The 18,811-nt window shown below is 42.9% G+C and overlaps 1 protein-coding gene across 7 annotated transcripts in view; it reads left to right on the plus strand.

Annotated features, from left to right (window-relative positions):
- Positions 1 to 18,811, plus strand: part of LOC146810895 (uncharacterized) — a 403,292-nt gene that overhangs the window by 372,148 nt on the left and 12,333 nt on the right. For 5 of the 7 annotated variants that reach the window (XM_085617937.1, XM_085617938.1, XM_085617939.1 and 2 more), the window contains 2 exons: positions 2,015 to 2,092; positions 14,994 to 15,032. In XM_085617937.1, the coding sequence (XP_085474063.1) occupies positions 2,015 to 2,092; positions 14,994 to 15,032 (117 nt within the window). The remainder of the gene's footprint in view (positions 1 to 2,014; positions 2,093 to 14,993; positions 15,033 to 18,811) is intronic. The other 2 variants (XM_085617940.1, XM_085617941.1) reach the window with 1 other exon arrangement.

Genomic DNA, 18,811 nt, shown 5'->3' on the forward strand with positions numbered 1-18,811 from the left:
GTTACCAGGGGATTTTTGTTTGGTATATGCATAATTATTGCTTTTTTTATGTACCGTGGGACTCCCACTCCGACGACGGGGAATGATTCAGGCATGTGAATCTATGAAAGACACCAATACTGGAGAACCACAGATTACAGGTAAGTAACTATTGTTCTTGTGCTTCACTGTATAGGACAAACATGCCTTATGTATAAGGGTAGGCAGAACTTGCAGAGTAAAAGTTACCTAAACACTCAACAAGATTACGTGGAGTTCCGCGGGATGTGGAATTCCGGTCTGTTATGCTGCTCACACTGATTTTTGTGCCGGGAGCTTGTTGTGCACCTTAAAATCCGCCAAATGGCACCACGTAGCACGCAAGAGAGCGCTGCTTCTTTCTGTCACTCGAGTAGCTTTTCTGCTCGGGCAGCAGCTTTCGCAATGCGAGTGGCAACTTTCCCAATATGAGTTGTAGCGATCTGCCTTGACCTACCGTGTTGTGAACTCTCTTCGGTAGGCGGTCTAACGCTCACTTTTTCTCACTCCAACTTGCCATCTTAACGTTGGCGAGTGAGCCCACGAAAACTCCATTACGCTGTGTTTGACAGTGCTTTTGCCGAATTCTGCGCTCCAAGCTTAGTGGGAAAAACTCCGCCGGTGGAGTGGAGTTTACGGCCCACCCCTGCTTATGTCCTGTCACTCCACTCCATCTTTTTCAGTGGCGCCTCCTCCGCTAAGGCAGAGGAGCGTCACCCCTGTGAGCAGTTGAAAAAGGAAAAATAAAATGATAACGCAACACTCAGGGATGGACTGGCAGTAGCGGGCACCGGGCGCTTCCCCCGTGGGCCGCCAGGGAAGGGTTCGGTTTTGGGCCCCAGGGGGCCGTTTTTGTTACCAGGGGCTGGCAGTATCGTCCCCCTGTAACAAAATCTGCCGAAACCAGCCCTAGCAATCAGCTCGGCCATGACCCCCCCCTAACCCCCTCAGGGGGGCCTGCCGAGCAGTTTGCCAGGGCAGGTTTCGGTTCCCAGTCCGACCATGCTCAACGTTATCATTTTATTTTTCCATCGTGGCTCAGCTGATTGGGGCGGGCTGGCTGTCACAGGAACAGTGGAAGAAGCGGTGGGTACTCTCTTAAGTGTGCATGACTGTTTGGATGGCCGTCTTGGGCTGCCAAACAGTCATGCGCACTTTGCATGTTCTCCACCGGCTGTATTGCACAGACTTGGTAGAGAGCATGCACTGCCTCCCAGTCCCTCTCTGAGCCCTGAACCACGGTGCTCAAGCTAATCACAACAATGCTGTAATGCAGCAACATGATTGGCTAGTTTGGGAGGCTGTGTGCTTCCTGTTGCCTGCTCCTGGAGTCGACTGAAGAGCCGAAGAGGACCGAGAGGCACCAGCGGCCTGCAGGTAAGTGTTTTTTAAAATGTATTTTCTTTCATTTATCCCGCCCCCCCCCACCCTCCCGATCTCCCCACCCCCCCTGTTTAGTTGTGGCCTCCAGTGCATTTTATTGGACTGTATCATTCAAGGACGTAAGCGGCCTCATTTGCCTGGCCCTAGCGTATGTCCCTCTCAGCATGGGTGCTGAAATTCTGTACCGTTGTCAAGAAATGTTCGAGTATGGAGTTTAAGTGTTGGGGGGTTACAGTTCCTGGTTTGGGCCGACTGCTCAATCGAGGGCAGACTATGTAATGCATGGTGTTATGTTAAAATGGAAATAAAGTTTATTTAAAAAAAAGGAACTGCTTTAATGTGGTGTTATAACACATTGATAAAAAACTTTATAAAAGAGAGTATCTTAATATGCTGGTTGTTTACAAAGTAATTGAATATTTTTTGCACTTTATGTTCACTTCCATTAGAGGAAAAACGTTCCTGCTAGTTGGCATATTAATGTACTATAACCATCTAAAGATTACTGCTCTCTCCAAAGTATGACATATCTAACTGACACTGTATAGCGAGAGTATATCCGTTGCTATAAACATTTTTCATACGCACCAACAAATAGTTCATTTTCAAACAGGGCAAATGTGACTTTAAAAGACGCAAAGTGGAGCCAAGTTCTCCTGGCCACAAAGGGGTTATTGACCCCTGTCCTCTGGTATAGTATATCTGTTCAATGCTCCTTGCTTGCATGGTTTTGCAGTGGTTTTCTCTTTGCAGTGTTTTCATTTTCGATACAATGAAATTGTTTTCTGGACGATGTATTAACTACTATACATTCAAAAATTATTAAATATATTTAGGTCTGTAACTAGCCAAGGCCTTTTGTTTTTACTAATATTATATGTATAATATTCTTACGTATACAGACTTTCAGTCAAGCTTCTTCATCCATTGGTCTGTTATTGTGATATTCACATTATTTACCGCCCACTACAGCATAAAGCATGGTGCAAGGGTCAACCAACTTCAACCATTGGCTAATTTCACCCTAAGTGCCTGCATTGAGTCGTTCCACAAGGAGCACGCACAAACTAGTTCCCTTTAGTACCAGTGAATACTATGGCAATCTGTGCTTTTTGATACCAAATATATTTTTACATGTATACAAATCAGTGTTTATAGTTTAGCTTTGTACGCCAAGAGAGTCCTTTGTAGATTTAAGTTGAAGCTCTGCAACAAACTGTGTTGACAACATCACAAGCAGTCATTGTAGCATACAACATATTTGAATTTCAATGAGTGCTAAATGAGTCTCACACTACGGTGTTATCTTTGTTGAGTGTGTTACCTGTGACCACACCATTACTATATCATCCCCTTTCCTCTGTTGAGTTCTTACTAAAATGGTTGTGGCCTTTATCCTACCAGTACAGTGCAGAATGGCAAGGCAGAAACCAGCAAGCCAGGAGTAGCTGGTCTGTATGGAATCAATAGAGGCACTAGGAAAAAGGAGGACCAGCGCTAGGATTGTAGAACCCTTCAATCCAAAGGAGAAACAAGTTGCTTTGCTATGAGTAACAACTTTTCATTGACTTATGTGTAACTGAAATTGCAGTACAGCTCATGATGAAGCAGGGTCGTTAGAGCCGTACGGTGTGGCTTTGGCAATTCACAAAACTCTGTAAGCCAAAGAAGCTGCCTGAACCCTACTGCTATCTTCAATCATAAGTTTCTCTTCCATTGTTAATGGCACCAAGATTCAGTACGACCATGAATGACCCTAGTGGAATTGTTAGTCCTCTCGGGTCCCAGCAGCAACAATCACACCAGAAAAATAGTGCATCCTCTATCAAACAACCCTCAATTGTACTTCTCATTAAGCCATGCAAATCCTCCTAAAAAGGTCTCTAAAAGGATTAATAGAAGTGGAATTCCATTCTGGTACAGTGTCTTAGACAAAAGGAGAGCACAAGTAGCCCCACTAACGCTTGATGTCTAATAGGTACAGCCTCTGTCTCATTGGCAGTAATAGGTGCCGCAAAGCATCTAAGATTCCTACAAATTGTGACCAACCAGCTAGGACCAGCAGTAACACTGACCTGCTAGTGGGAAATACCTATCTGTCTAGAAGAGATTCCAGAGAGTGAGGGCCCCAAACATTTTAAACAGATCTATATTAGATAGGGGTTCAAGAATGACCACAACAAGTGCTTGGACGGACATAGAGTTTTCACTCTAAGAGATATTTCTCTATTTATAAAAGCAGTCACACTCCGCAGGTATTCAGCACTATTCCAGCTTGACAGACCTTTTCAGTCACTTTCATTTATTCTTTTGGTAAGGTTCAAAACAAAATATTGGATTATCATACATCCATAGCCAAAGTTTGGGTTGCCAGAGGTTAACCCAGAGAGGGATGGTCACAGGCAAAGCAGGATTCATTATTTTCACATGTTTTCTTGCACGTAGTTGGTTAGGCTCTAGGTGTGCCTCTGCATCTTTATTTAATGTTCAATATTGTGCTTCAATTTCAGTGAAGTTTCATCTATTTTTCGGTGTGGGTGTTACGTTAGAGTGACGCAGGGTTACTGGTTTGATAAGCAAGTTTACATGTTTCTTAAATGTGCCTTAGCAGAAAGATTAGAGATTATTAGTAGGGTTTCCCTATGTTTTGTGGGTGTCCTTTTTTGGCAGACCTGTCTGTAGTGAGTCTGTTTTAGCAGGCTGCCTCATCTACAGTGTTAACGTCTATGCTAGGACTGTGCTAGTCGGCTGAATTTCCAACGTTGTTATTAGTTGGGCGCTGTTATGTCTAACATGTAATGTAATTCTTTGGTCACCATAGAAAAAGTTTATCTACTCACTCGCCAGGTGGGCACAAAAATTAATGTAGCCCTTGGTAGAATTCAGATGTCTGAAAAGTCTGTGTTTTTTTTTACATCCAGAGTCTATCTGCCTTATACAGTTAAACCCCTTTTATAGTGTTTACAGAGAATGTTTTGTGGTACAAGAAGTGTAGGACTGCACATTCATTTTGCAAATGAATAAAACAACTAATCGGTCTCCAGAATGTTGCCTGCAATAAACAGGCAGGAAATTCAATTGGTTGTTTGTACGTTTGTTGATCATTAAGGTGCAAAGTTGTAATTAAGTCCAAGACTAATGCTGCATCTACATTTCAATCTCCTCTAAAATATTGCTAAATTAATTAAAATATTATAATAAAATTAGGACCCTGTTGAAATATTATTTGCCAAAGTAATTAAGTGTCATGCACTTTGATATTAGCTCAGCATCACCAATGTCCATATACCTGCAATGCTGATATAGGAGCAAGTACCAGCTGCTGTACATTATTAGTATTTTGCAAGTCACCAAGAAGGTTCGTGACTATATAGAGGAAGGAGGCTAAATCCAAAGTTCTTTTAGAAGATCATGGATCTACAAGGTGACTTGGAATATCTTCTTATTGTATGGCAGTGGCACTTTATTCCTTATAATCCTTGATCTGAAGGAGACATCTAGCCACAGATTCCTTAACTTAGAATATCCTCCAGGCGCCAGACAGGATCTGGAGATTTTTCATCAGTGCCTCTGCGTGCGGGGGGATGGCGTCCCATGGCTCCGCCCTGACGTCGTCCACGGATATGACGTTAGTGGAGCCATATAAGTCCATACCGGCACGCTGACGTCAGTTTTCTTCTTTTCCGCGCCTGCAGCGTGGATCCTGAAGAAGTGGTTCCTCTCGCCTGTTTCTTGGGCCTTACTGATGCCTTTTCGCGTCTGGGAAAAGTGTGCCGATGCCTTCAGGCTTTAAGTCGTGTGAGACCTGTACGCGGCAGATGGTGGGGACGGATCCACACGCGATTTGTATGTGGTGCTTTTGTGAGCACCACGACTCCGTGGAGCGCAACGCCTGTCGGAAGCTGAAGTCAAAGTCCCTGCGGGAACGTAGGATGAAATTGCTGTCCCCCCAGATGTCCCGTTTGGAGTCCAAGCGTCGCCGGTCTCCATCTCGAACTGAGGCTCCTGTACGGGGCAGGTCACAGAGTCGTTCCCAAGGCCGTCGCTCGCCTTCCTCAGGTAAGCACAAGAAGACGTCACAGAGGCTGTCGGCCTCACGTAGTCATGACGTTGGTGGCCGCTGCTCTCGGTCTTTACCAAACACGGCCTCTCAGCAGCAACCCCCGCCTACCCCCCATTTCCTGGGGTTGGGGCAACTAGGACCCAGATGAAAGCCTATTACCAGGCTTTGCAGGCCATCTTTGAGGCGTTAAGGACTCAGACTGGGAGCTCGCTGGCAAGTTCGCCCTCGGCGCTAGTCAAGTACCCTGACTCCCATTCCGGAGTCGCTGCGACATCGGGAGTTGGCCCGGTAGGGTTTCTCATTCAAATGTCGGGCCGCAGTCCACCTACGGCAACAGGGCACTGTCCTGTGGGCCTCCCTGCGTTGAAGTCTGATGCGGCCGCAGCAGGGGACCTGTCACTGAGCCGACGCCGTCCCACACCGCAGTCTCCCATCACGGATGTCGGGTCAACGCCATTCCCATACCTGCCAACGGAGTCTCGTTTGTCGACATCGATGCGGTGCTGTCTCGATGTCGTTTGATGACGCAGATGTCCTTTCCTCCTCCTTTGCTGATGGTGGATGAGGGCTCTGGGGATTCACCCCTGTGTTGCTTACGCATTCTTTGGAACATGTTGATGTGGAGCAATTGCAGGCCCTTGGCCCTCCTCGGACTACAGAGCCTGTGGCCTTTGATGGACGTGTTAGCCTGCAACCGTCCTATAATTATGATCTGCTGTCGCCACCTAGAATGGCCACGGAGGATAGTGCAGCGATTCAACAAGTTGTTTGCAAAGCTGCTGACATGTTACCATTCCAGCCTCCTTGTGTCTCTCTGCCTTCTGATCCCTTGTTGGATCTGCTCCAAAAGGGCAACGTAGATGTCGAGCCCTTGCTGCCTTTTGGCGTGTCGTTGTACTACATTCTTGTGGGGACCTGGGCGAGGCCCTCCTCGGGAGACCGTGTGGAACATGCTATCCCACATCATCATCGCCCAGCTCTAGATGACCCTGTCTGTCTGTCCCTGAACCCTAGGGCTGAAGGACTTGTCGTCCAGTCAGCCTCAGCTTTGCTGCAGTCGTCTTCTCCTCAGATACTTCCACCCACTAGGGAGTCTCGCTGGTTGGAGACATGTGGTAGACAAATGTTTGCGTCCGCGAGCTCGGGCCTTCGGTCGTTGAACACGCCCTGCGTGTTTGCATGGGCTACTTTCGCCCTCTGGGACTCAGTGGAGTGCTTCCTCCCCTCTGTTCCAGAAAGCCCTCAGGCTGACCTGACTCGTATACTTCACGATGGTTGTGAGCTGGCAACATTTTCGATTCGATCAGCCATGGACACCATTGACTTTCTCGGTCAGGCTATGGCCAGGTCAGTTGCTCTGTGTCGCCATGCTTGACTGCGTGATGGTAGCTTTCCTGAGAATGTTCAGAAGTGTCTTCAAGATTTGCCCTTTGATGGGGCCCATCTTTTTGACAGTCATGCCAACTAAGCGGTCCATCGTCTCATGTCGGGTTTCCCGTGATTGACATTGTTTTAAGTCCATTATTGCAGGCTTAATGTCGTATTTGCATTGATTGCAGTATTGTCACTGCCTTTCTCTGGTGTCCGTTTCTGGGTTCAAGCTATTTCCCATACTGACTGTACAGCTAGATAGCTGTTTCTGCCCTTATTTTCGTCTCCTCTGTCTTAGAGCTAGTCTCAAGAGTTGTTCCCTTGCTTTTTAAAGGGAAGTGACATACCCCATGTGGGGTATTCATTGGTTATTGTATAGCCATTCTACCTTGCCACAGAAGGTGTTCTTCCTGAGTGGTGTATTTACAATGCCCTGGGTTCTGTTCTTCCTGGATGGTGTAGGTCCTTACTGAGGATTAACTTATTTCCCACTGGGGAACTTTCCTATAGTTCATGCTGTAGGATTATCGCAATATGGTTTTCGCTTCTTTCCGTCCCCACTACTGTTGTGGGACTTCTCCTCTGGTAAGACCCACAAGGGGCGCATAGCTCTCTTTGGAGCTTACATGTTTGTGTGTTATGGTTGGTCCATAGTTCTCTACTGCCTCTGAGGATGCAGGCTTCTCCAGAGTATTGTTGGGTTTACGCTATGACTGGCTCGTCCTGGCATGTTCACGCCTTCATTTTCTTGCCTTTGGCTGTCTTTCAAGCGTTTCGCTGTGTTTTCGCCTTTTTTGCCTATGTTAGCTGTCTTAGCCGTAAGCCAGTGTCTCTTGTGAGCATCTTTTTCTGTTCCACTTCCGGAACAGTTTCTGTTCCGCTTTCTGTTCTGGCACGGACTGTGGGTACACACTGGGTATGTTCATAGGCACTGGGTGGCCTGCTGGTCCAACTTGCGCCACAGCGTTGGCTACATTCTAATCTTTGTGGTATTGTCTGCTCTTCAATCTCTGGTGTTAGGAAGTGCTTATGTCATTGGTCTTCCCTCTGCTGATTGCCAGGCAAGGGCTCAGCTCCCTCTACTCATGGCCTCGGCCGATGTTATCCTTAGAGTCTCTCTGTTCAGAGATGCTCATTGTCATTTATACAGTGTCTGTGTATGGTTATATATACATATTTCTGAATATATCTGTATGTGATTTACTGTGTTTTGACATATGTTATATCCCGCTATGGTTCACATCAGTGCAGTAGGTACCTATTGTGCGTGCTGCTGTATTTGTCTTGGGCATGCTCTTCAAGTTTCCCTTGTATTTCTCTTTCTAAAAAAAAAAAAAGAAAAAAATATGTATGTGTGTATATGTGTGTATATATATATATATATATATATATATATATATATATATATATATATATATATATATATATATATATATATATATATATATATATATATATATATATATATATCGATATGTATACATATAATATGTATACTGACTGCAGAAGAGCACCCATACTATGTTTTTCCTTGTTGCAGTATCTAGGGTTTATTATCCCCAGATTCTGTCTCTCTCTCTCTCTTTCTTTTCCTCTCTCTAGAGAGCAAGCCTTATGTTTGTGTCCGGCTTCTGCCGGTATCCTTTGACCAATGTACTTTGGTGTATGATTGGTCAGTATGATTACCTACTGATACGTTCTGTGTCTTTCTGCTGACGCATATGGTGCTGTTGACGCTACATTTCATGGGCTTTTACATGTGTGTGGTGTGGCTTCCACGGTCCACACGATCTGCATATGTGTATCCCTATTATCCACATACATGTATCTCCGTGTAGTCATGGTTTAGTATATCTCTACATGGGTGACATCTGTCTCTCTACATGTCATTCTTGGCATCCACTGTTGTGCATGCTCATTTTGAACACTCTGACTCTGTCATGCTGTTTTGTCCTTTCTCTTTTATTTTTTGCAGATCCAGGGGATCCTGCACACAGTTTTGCTTCTTATTCTTGTTACAGACGCTTATGGATTTTCTTTCATTGTGCATTGGCCGTTCTGGTTTCTGTGCTTTCCCTTTGTCCCTTCCTAGAAGGTGAAAGTCTTGTACTGTCTTGTGACGAACTGTGGTGAAATTGCCTTTCCTTGTTCATGCTCCATTTCCAGAGCTTAATGGGTCTAGTGTCAGCCACGCTTGCACTTGCTGTTTCCACCTGTTTTAGTCAATCTTATTGAAGGATTAGTTCTCTTTGGAACTTGGCGGGGTTCAGTCGCAGACCCTCCTTCAATGGGTATGGCTTTGGTATCTATTCTAAGTTAAGGAATCTGTGGCTAGATGTCTCTATCAGATGAACAAGTTATGATGTATCTGGTAGAGACATAGACGAGCCGCAGATTCCTTAATGCCCACCCATCATACCTGCTCTAAACAACCTTTTTAGGTTGGGTTCTTCCCACTGGTCTTTCTGCCTGTGGTCTCTGACTTCATGCATGTTCATCTCTTCGCATCCTTCCCAGGTCAGGGTGTCTTATTCTGTTTTACCTGTTGCTTCTCCCCCCATTCTCGCAACTGGGTGGTGGGCTCCTATATGCATCCAAGCTCTTGCACCCTGGTTCTTTGCCAGTGTGGAGATTGGTCATGTTCTTCATCCCTCCCTCCCCCCGACACTTTATCTCCATTAGTTTGGGGTCCGTTTGACTATGCTACAGTCAATTGGTCATATTTAGTGCGTATGGTGGCACATTCTTTGTTTTTGCAGAAATGTTGTTAATTGCCATAACTTCATGTTGTTACAGTCTTGTCCATTACAATGACATTCATGTGGTTGCAGACTGCTTGTCATTTACCATCACATTAATTTCCATTGCTGTTTTGCCGCATAGGACGGTATGGTTCTTCGCTTCTGCTAGACTGTTTCTATAGGCGAGTACTCTGCTCTCTCCCCTCAGTTCCTTACAGTATGATGGTTTTTCTCTACAATGCATTGTGATGTTTCTCATCATGTTATTATTTATTGTCATTGTTGTTTTTATTTTTTTGGCACACTGTTCCCACACTCTCACAGTTTTAGTAGTGGCTACGCGTTGTGGCGCGGAAAAGTTTCACAGTAGAAAACTGACATCAGCGCGCCGGGAGGGACTTGTATGGCTCCACTGACGTTATATCTGTGGACGATGTCAGGGCGGAGCCAAGGGATTGCCGTCCCCCGGCACGCAGAGGTACTGCTGAAAAATCTCCAGATCCAGTCTGGCGCCTGGAGGATATTCTAAGTTAAGGAATCTGCGGCTAGAATGTGTCTTTACCAGATATATTGTTACCGAAGGTAAGTAACTTGTTCTTCACACCATCACCCTTCACACAAACCACTTAAATTCTTAGGTTGTTGCTTTCACATGAAATAGATAGGATGTTTGCTGGCACGAAGAGTCTGTAGTGCACAATGAAACTCAAGACGTGTAAAAAGGTATTAGGCATCACTAGTCACCTGTAATAAGGAAATTAGAGACTTGCTTTTCTACAGGGATTGCAAGCTCCCATTAATTATATTGCTATAAAGAATGGGGTTTTAGGGCTGCCACTTATATAAGCAAAACAGTCTAGTGTGAATTAGATAAGCAGGTGGAAAAGGCTGCCAAAGATTTGAAGTTTTCAGAGGCATAGATATCAATCTCTTTATCAACTGACCGTGCAGACCAGTCATTCTTTTAATAACGGGCCATTATGACTTCATTCCTATGGTCACAACGAATTCGCAGGAACAGAAGAAACCTTCTCTTGCTTCAGATTAGATTGGTCTGATAGGAGAACAAGTTTTCTCATGTTTTTTTTGAATCGCAAAAGTTAGTGTGTGATCAGCTGATGCTTTGGATTTACAATCTCTCATGATTAAAATGTGATATGTAAGTTGGTAGGATCATGCTCTTGATCTAAAATGTCACAGTCATCATTGTTCCAAAAACAGAGGCTTGAACAAGATTGTATCCTATCTTCTTTTTGGTTCAAATGTCAAATGAAGACATCATGCTATCCGAGGATTTCAAACGGAGCTCCTCTGAATCCTTCCTTCTCAGTAATTTAGACAATGTACATCAGCCCAAAGAGTTACAGAGCAAAACTAAGTAAAATGATCATTGTCTGCATTGGGCTCCAGTTTTTGTCTTCTAGCTCGCGAAGCCTTAGGTACAGTGGACCATCAAGTTGTCCATAAACCATTTGCCAATCAGTCGTGTGTAACCTGGTATCATTTCCTTTTGGACTTGGCTCAAAGGATCTGTGGTTGGGTAGAAAACATTTGCCATCTCCAATGGACTCTTCTCCATCAGGTGGGGGAGCATTCTGGGGCAGGCTTACTCAGTCAAATCTTTCCATCACAAGCTGACTTCTGCCTACATTCCTTTTTCATCTGATAGGTTATCAAATATATCAGGAATCCTTGGTTACTCTTTTTGTATTATTAAAGAACTTCTTTTTGATGGGCCGTGTCTGTTGGTTCAAGGAATGACACATTGTAATTTCTTCTAGGCATAGGGTTTACCTTACTTCTGTCCCCCATTAATATAACAGGTGGATGTGTCAGTCATTCTGACTTATTTCCCTTTTCTGTTATTCCTGGTGGAAGAACAATAGCACTTTCCTTCTTATCTCTTCTGCTGACTGCACTTCATTACTTATTGGTGAAAAATGTAACCTGTTCTAAAAGAAAGGATTCTCTAGAGTGCTTGTGATGGCAATTCAGAATTTCTGTAAACCTTTTATCCTGGCTGTTTATCCTAAGGACTGATGTGATGTTGACCGTTGATGTAACTCCACTGGCCATCATGCTTACTCCTGTTATCCTTTAAGATATGTGCATTTTCTGTTGTACTAATTTGATATTTTTTTGGGCTTGGTAATGATCTTGTTTCAAGATAAATGGGCACCTCTACAAGCACTCAGAGGGATGTTGACTGATATGAAAGAAATAGATCCTTATGCCGTGCACCTGAGACATGATTCATATTTGACATCCATCAAAACGTTCAGCACTTTCTGTCTCGGATTTATCATTTGCCCTTCAGGCATTACAAGATCCTACTTTTGAACAAAAATTCCCATAGATTTTCTTTTGGCCAATACACTTTTTTCACAGGAATTTTTATTTTTTATTATTATCATTCTCTAAAATCTTTAACAACACAATCATCTTTCTCCTGTAGTCATACTTTTTCTTCTAGAGAAGATGTTCTCGTCACCATAATTGGGATGTAGATATCCCAAAATTGTTTAAAGACCCATTCTCTCTGAAAAGTGTGCAACTACGCACCTTGAATGTTTCAAGAACACTCTGAATTTATGTTGATGGATCTAGAAGGTTTAGAGCTTTTGATTCTAATTTTGTGACAGTTTTGTCCTCTGTAAATAGATATTGGTAACGGTTCATCACATTTATGGTGTACAATCAGGCTAGCCTGAATCCTCTTATGAGTGTGAAGAATTAACACACAAGGCTTACAGTGGGTATCCATGCTAGATCTCTGTAATGCCCTACTGGACCTTAAAATGTGAATGCATTAAAGCTACTGTGGCTACTAAGTAAGGAACGTGTATAAGGACACAAGGGACACCCTACAGGGTAATTATAGTTTAGCAGGGACAGTGGTTCCTGTGGACAATCAACAAGTAATAAACAGCACAATCGCAATAGACGAAGGCAATGAGATGTCAGGAAGAGAAAAAACATATATCACAAATTTTTCATTAAGTCAAGTCAAGACCATCATGTTAATATACAATGAGTACTCGTAGCCTCCTAGTACAATAATAGGGGCTAGGAAATGGTTCGCCTTAGGTTATCGACGATGTTTCGACTCAACTGTCAATATGGGGTCTCTTCAGGACCTAACAATGGAGGGACACCTGAGAATGACTGTCAGATCGTGTGGTGTGCACCTTATGGAAGTGAAAAATAAGGGGAGGTTACTCACATAGGGCCCAGCTGGGCACATAGTGAGGGGAGGGGTACTAGTAGTCTGAGGCTTGCTTGTATTAGGCCTTGTAGATAATATGGACGACCGACAATCAATGTCCAAATGTGGTTATCAAGTCGGGAGAGTGAAGGATCACTCAATATGTTGAAACCTCCTGGGTCAGCTTTAAAGTTAATCGCGACTGTCTGTCTGTCTCCGCTTGTGGAATGACAAGCTTGCCCCTATTATTGTACTAGGAGGCTACGAGTACTCATTGTATACTAACATGATGGTTATCTTTGTATATTTTCTTGAGATGTTGTTTTAGGTCACAAACAGTCACAACCTTGAAATATAGGTTCCACTTTCTCTTGGGACACCATGCACTGGATTTAAAATAATGTGAATACGCATTTATATAAAAAACTTCACTTCATGAAAAATTTGTGATATGTTTTTTCTCTTTCTAACATCTCTTTGCTTTCAACTATTGCGATTGTGCTTTTATTTTTGTTTTTTTACTTGTTGATTGTCCACAGGAACTATTGTTCCCTTCTATACTAAGCAAGGAAAGCATAACATGCTCTGCCTGGTCCATAAATCTGTCTTGGGTCCCTGTGTCTCAATACCTTGCCCATTCATTTCAGATCTACCAAGTAAGGCAGGCTTCAGAAAACCTACTGGGTATCTACCAGCCAATATACATATAATTTGGAGCAGGTCTCCACATTTCAATCTTTCTCTCTTTGAACCTCTATCTGACTCCAATTTCATACTAAATTCAGATTGAATACAGTTTGAGGTGCTCTCAACATTCTGTATTCCAAATTTGGCATATTCTCCTCCCTTTGCAGTACCCCACTCTGTTCCTAATACCCTAAAGCAGTACTGTAAGTGCCCAAGAAATTACAACAAATAAAAAGATCGGCTTTCTAATGGGGAACCATTTTCCACAGAAACTGGTTCTCAGGTTCTACAGTCAATATATGTTAAATTGTTGAATTCTGTTAATTTTATATTAAGATAAATATATGGGTGGTGCAAACACTGGCCTCCTTTTCTTAAACCTATTTGTGCATCTAAGCAAGACTTACATGAGGGAATAGTTCAACTAACAAGTCACTATTCAGGAAAGTTAATTTTTCAGCTTTTTAACAGTTAAAAGGCTTTTTTAATATTATAGATGAATTAAAATAATTAGAATCACATGACTCATTCCAATAAAAATATTTAGAAACATACTAAACTTCCAGCAATTCTAAAATAGATAACATTGAAAGTATTTGTAAAATGACATTTAAGTTGATTAAAAGAATGTAAAATAGAGTATCACCCTTCAGTTTTCCAAAAGAAAGGCATTGATTCATAGTACAATGTTAATCAAAATGGCATAAGGTTAGTTTATTTATTATAATTAATCAGCCACATCAGCATCAACTATCCCCTAGCATATTGGTTAGGTGAGTTCAGGACATACACATTTTACCAGCACCCAACCATTTTTATAACCTTTGCACCTAAACAAAATAGAATTACTTCTTAGCAGGAGGCAATCCCAGCTATTCATAATCATAATCTGATTGAACCAATGGATGTGTGAATGTTGGCATAAACGTGGTGAAGTGACTAAATTCTGAATCTACGAAATCGGCATGCATTCCTGATACCCGTTGCACTTGTAAATGTATGTGTTTACATAAAGGTTTCTCTAAAAGTAGAAGTTCCAGGGCAGTGATACCATGGACGTTTATGCACACATATTTTTGAGTATTCACAAAACATTTTCTGACTCTTTTCACTGTGCAACTGGTCAAATATTTAATCCTATCAAGGGTGAAAATCATTACAAATATTATCCTTTGAATAGCTGTTTGGCATTTCCTTAAGGTAAACCTTATTTATATTTTATACAATATATGTTAAGTGTAATGCTGATTCAATTATAGGATTTCTATCAAGAGTCTGAAAATGTAGGAGCAAATGATTAATGAATTAGAAAAGTGATTGGTCATTGGTCATGTCTGATATGTCACTAACCCTGTTTCAAAATAGTTATTTTCAGCATTCAACATTCCAAGTAATCAGAAAATTTACATTGCATGGCCCTTTGACTGGTGTAATGGTTGTGGTGCAATTTAACATTCTTTTTTTATATATTATATATGCTGTTCTCTTTTGCAACATTACAACTAAATGTTGTTAAACATTACAGGGACCAGATGGACTTCCGATAGCAGGATGTTGGCATAAGGTATGTATAGGCGTTTTGAATTGAGGGAGGGGACATGTGGCACAGCTTCAGACCAAATTTATATTGCCTGAATTGGGAAGATAATCAAACTTACTCAATGTCAGGAATTCATATGATGGCATTTTTCTGTGTTATAATACACAATGGGGGGGGGGGCTAGAGGATATTTAAAGAACCTGCTGGGGCACTCTCCCCAATTTAGACAATCAAAAACACAATGAGCAGTCGGGTCCGAGAGAATGACTTCCGGTTGTCCCAATGGGAGAAAGAGGAAAAAACAGTTCTGAGAGAAAAGGAGGGGGAGGGGCTAAGGGTAGGTTCCCTTTTAAGCCTAGTCATGATACGGGCTACAACCCCTCACTGCGAGGGAGGAGCTCAGGGATGTTTTAGTGAAGAGGAGGGATATTCCTAAAACCCAATGTGAGCGAATGTGTGAGTGAGGTAGTGCAGTGCTGATATAACAATAGTGAGTAAGAGTGATTAAAACTAGCTACAAGGTAAGCCTACCATAGTTTATTGATGCTTAATGGTGCCAGGATTAAAAACAAAAATTGAGTAGTATTGCTTCCGTAATTAGAGACAGCTGCGCTTAAAAGTGATCAACATGTTTCGGCCGTATTGACCTATACTAGTGTCTTGGCCTTCTTCAGGATCTCTTTTGAAATAGCTACTGCAAAGTGTGTGAGAACAGAAACAATAAAGATAAAAGTGCACTAGTACAAGCGATGTAGTGTCATACAAAACCAGTGATCCGGCTGTTCGGCAAGATTCACTGGTGTACCTGCAAATGTCGGGTATCTTACATCAACTGTCCCTGGCCCGTGGCCCTAGGTACAGATGCCCATCCAACCGCTCAGCTTTAGCGTGGCAGCAGGAGCGTCTGTCTAAAGAACAGGAAACAAAGGTATTTTCTGTTCTTCGGACAGACGAGGGGGTTGTAGCTCACGTCAAGACTAGGTTCGTGATGCGAGGAGGTATCCCCATGATGAAGCATGACACCTTTGGTGTGTGAGGGAACACCCCCCCCCCCCTTTTCTCACAGCACTGTTTTTTCCGTTTTCTTCCATTGGGACAACCGGAAGTCATTCTGTCGGACCCGAGGGCTCATTGTGTTTTTGATTTTTCTATGTTAAGCATACGAAGTATGAATCCAGGAGCATACGAACCCAGAATACTAGTGATAGCCATCATCCAACTATTTCTCTTCACAAAAACCAGTTCCCCAAAGGCTTGACCATTCCCAAAACAATTTAACATACATGGGGACCTTTATGGTACTAACCATTTGTTGGTTTGCCCTTGCCTACCCAGTGTTGGATACTACTTTTACCGTGCAAGTGCTGCACTACCATTGTGATATGAGGCCTGTTGGTTAATGGAGAAAAGTAGTGTATATTTTACATTTCTTCATCCCTTCATTTAACAAATTCCCCCAAAAATATATTGCCAACCTACAAAAACACAAAGAATATGGGGAATATAAGGGCATTTTCCCAAATTTTCTTCACTACTTGCACCTAGATGTGCCGATATGTGTAAAGAAAGCTACATTTTCTCTAATTTTTATTATATTTCCCTTCCCACTCTGTCACTCCAGGGAATGTTCACATCTGCCCATCCATGTGGCACTTACAAGTGCTTAAAATATGCTGAATTTGCACATGTTATGCACTGCATGCAAAATTGATTGTCCCTTTAGATCACGTGTGGACCGTACATTTGTTTCCGAATGTCAGTTGTTTTTATGCCTAAAATAAGATAAGCTTTGAGTGTGCGGCCATCTCTCCTTGCATTTCGAGGCAGGGTCCACAGGTTTCTGTGGTGGTGTTAACATTCTCCCTAGTCAGGAGTATTAAGTCTGTTTCAGTTATGATGGCCCCAAAATGGAGGGCTACTTATTGGGGATATAGTTTGTTTTATCTCATGGTTTCTGCAGCAATTAAATAACCTTCCTTATGCAACTTCGAGAATTATGAGTCTTTATGTATAGTATGAATACGTTACTCTTGAACATACTTATTATGTGTCTCTTGCATCACAGAACTTATGTAAGGTGACCAGAATGGGGGCAATACTTACACAGTTTGTTTTTTGCCTGCATGCTGTCTCCCTTAACACAAAAATATTATCTACCCATTATTAGCCATTTTGCATCACATTCTAGCTATGGATACTGAGGAGAACAGGGTAAAGTGAATTTATAATCTATTGTAATTTACGTGAAAACCGTAACCAATACATCAGTAACAAAGTTCTTTAGGATGGCTGTTTTTGATTGGTTAAAAATTTGCAATGTTCTTCTCCAGCATGCTTGTCTTTGTGCTGTGCTTGAGGTGACAAAATACTTTATAGTCACTACAAGTGTTAGTAAAAAACAAACTGAATCTATGTTCATTTTTACCCTGTGTTTATGGTACATACTAATCAGAATTGAAGAACTGTTTGGGAATGTTAGATTTCCACACTAGACATCTCACATGCTAACACAACTAACAACTTGGAATCAGGTATATTTTTTTAATTAGTGTGTTGCAAGATAAAGCAGCAAACCATCAACGGCCTTGAATATATTCAAGCCCATCAGTTGAGAGTTTAGGATGGTGAAAAAGCATCATGACTAATGCAAGAAAACTTGCATGCAAAACTCACTGGTGATTGAGAAAGCAAGTCATTGTTACTTATACACAGTACACAAAACAAGCACAGTTATTTGTCACGGGTTCTTACAATCACAGCAGACGCACAAATATTAGTTGAAAAAAATATGCACTCTTTTACTGGCCAGTGCAGTTTTCCTCTTTCAAGGGGGGTGGGGGGTAGTCTTTAACTGGAATAGATGGAGCACAATCTGGTTTTTCCTCTGGTCCTTTGTCGTTCTTGTGGGGGCATCCACCTTGCGGGAGCGAGCAACGCTTGCGCGCTTGTTTGCATTCACGGTCACTTTCACTTTCTAGCCTGCTCGTACATTTGCGGTGCGCGCAGGGGCCATCTTTTTTTTTTTCTAATGAGCTTTAACGCACACGCTTGTTTACATTTAGTGGCGCGCGTCATCGCTCCTGGTTTCGTTTCTTTAGATGTGCTCTGGGCTGGCATCTTTTCATAGGCAGACCCGCTTAATTGCACTTCTGCTCCAGCGCTGGCCCGTCTCTGCAGCAAGCAGTCAGCCTCTCCCGTTGCTGTGTCGGTAGATGGTGCCCATTGGCTCTCACTGCATAGGCTTCTGCTTGTTTCTCTTTCTATTCTTTTTGCACCTTTCTCTGAGTCCCATTCGGTTTCTCTTACTCCCTGTTGTTTTTCCGTCTCTTTAATCTTATTTCTCTCTCCCTTACTCTATCTGCTTAGACTTTCTTCTTTACTAAAATAGGCAAAAGTTCTTGAGCAGGAATGTGAGGCCTGGTGCGGGGAGCTGGCCCGGCCCTCCGCAGTATATTCCGTCACACACTCCAAGGAGAACCAGGCGTCTGAGGAGGGCCGGCCTCACTGTCCTGTGGCTCCACACGCAGAGTACGGGTGGGCCCCAGGCTCACAGGGACGACCACAGGGGCGCCAGGTCCCAGGCGTACATGGAGTTTCAGGGCCTCATGAACTGATAATCAGTGCCCCACGTTCAGCCTTCCAGAAAGGATCAGGGCACCATGTTCATTCAGTAGTTTTTCGGGGGTTCGAAGTTGGATTTCACCGGCTGCAGAGAACAGGCGGCAAAAGACAGCCCTCTTCTCACACACCCTCCGACCCCCTCCCCGTGACAGGATCGCAGCTTTAATATTCCTCGATTTTTC

This window comes from Triturus cristatus, chromosome 7, assembly GCF_964204655.1.
Source record: "Triturus cristatus chromosome 7, aTriCri1.1, whole genome shotgun sequence".
In the NCBI taxonomy this organism is placed as follows: Eukaryota; Metazoa; Chordata; class Amphibia; order Caudata; family Salamandridae; genus Triturus; species Triturus cristatus.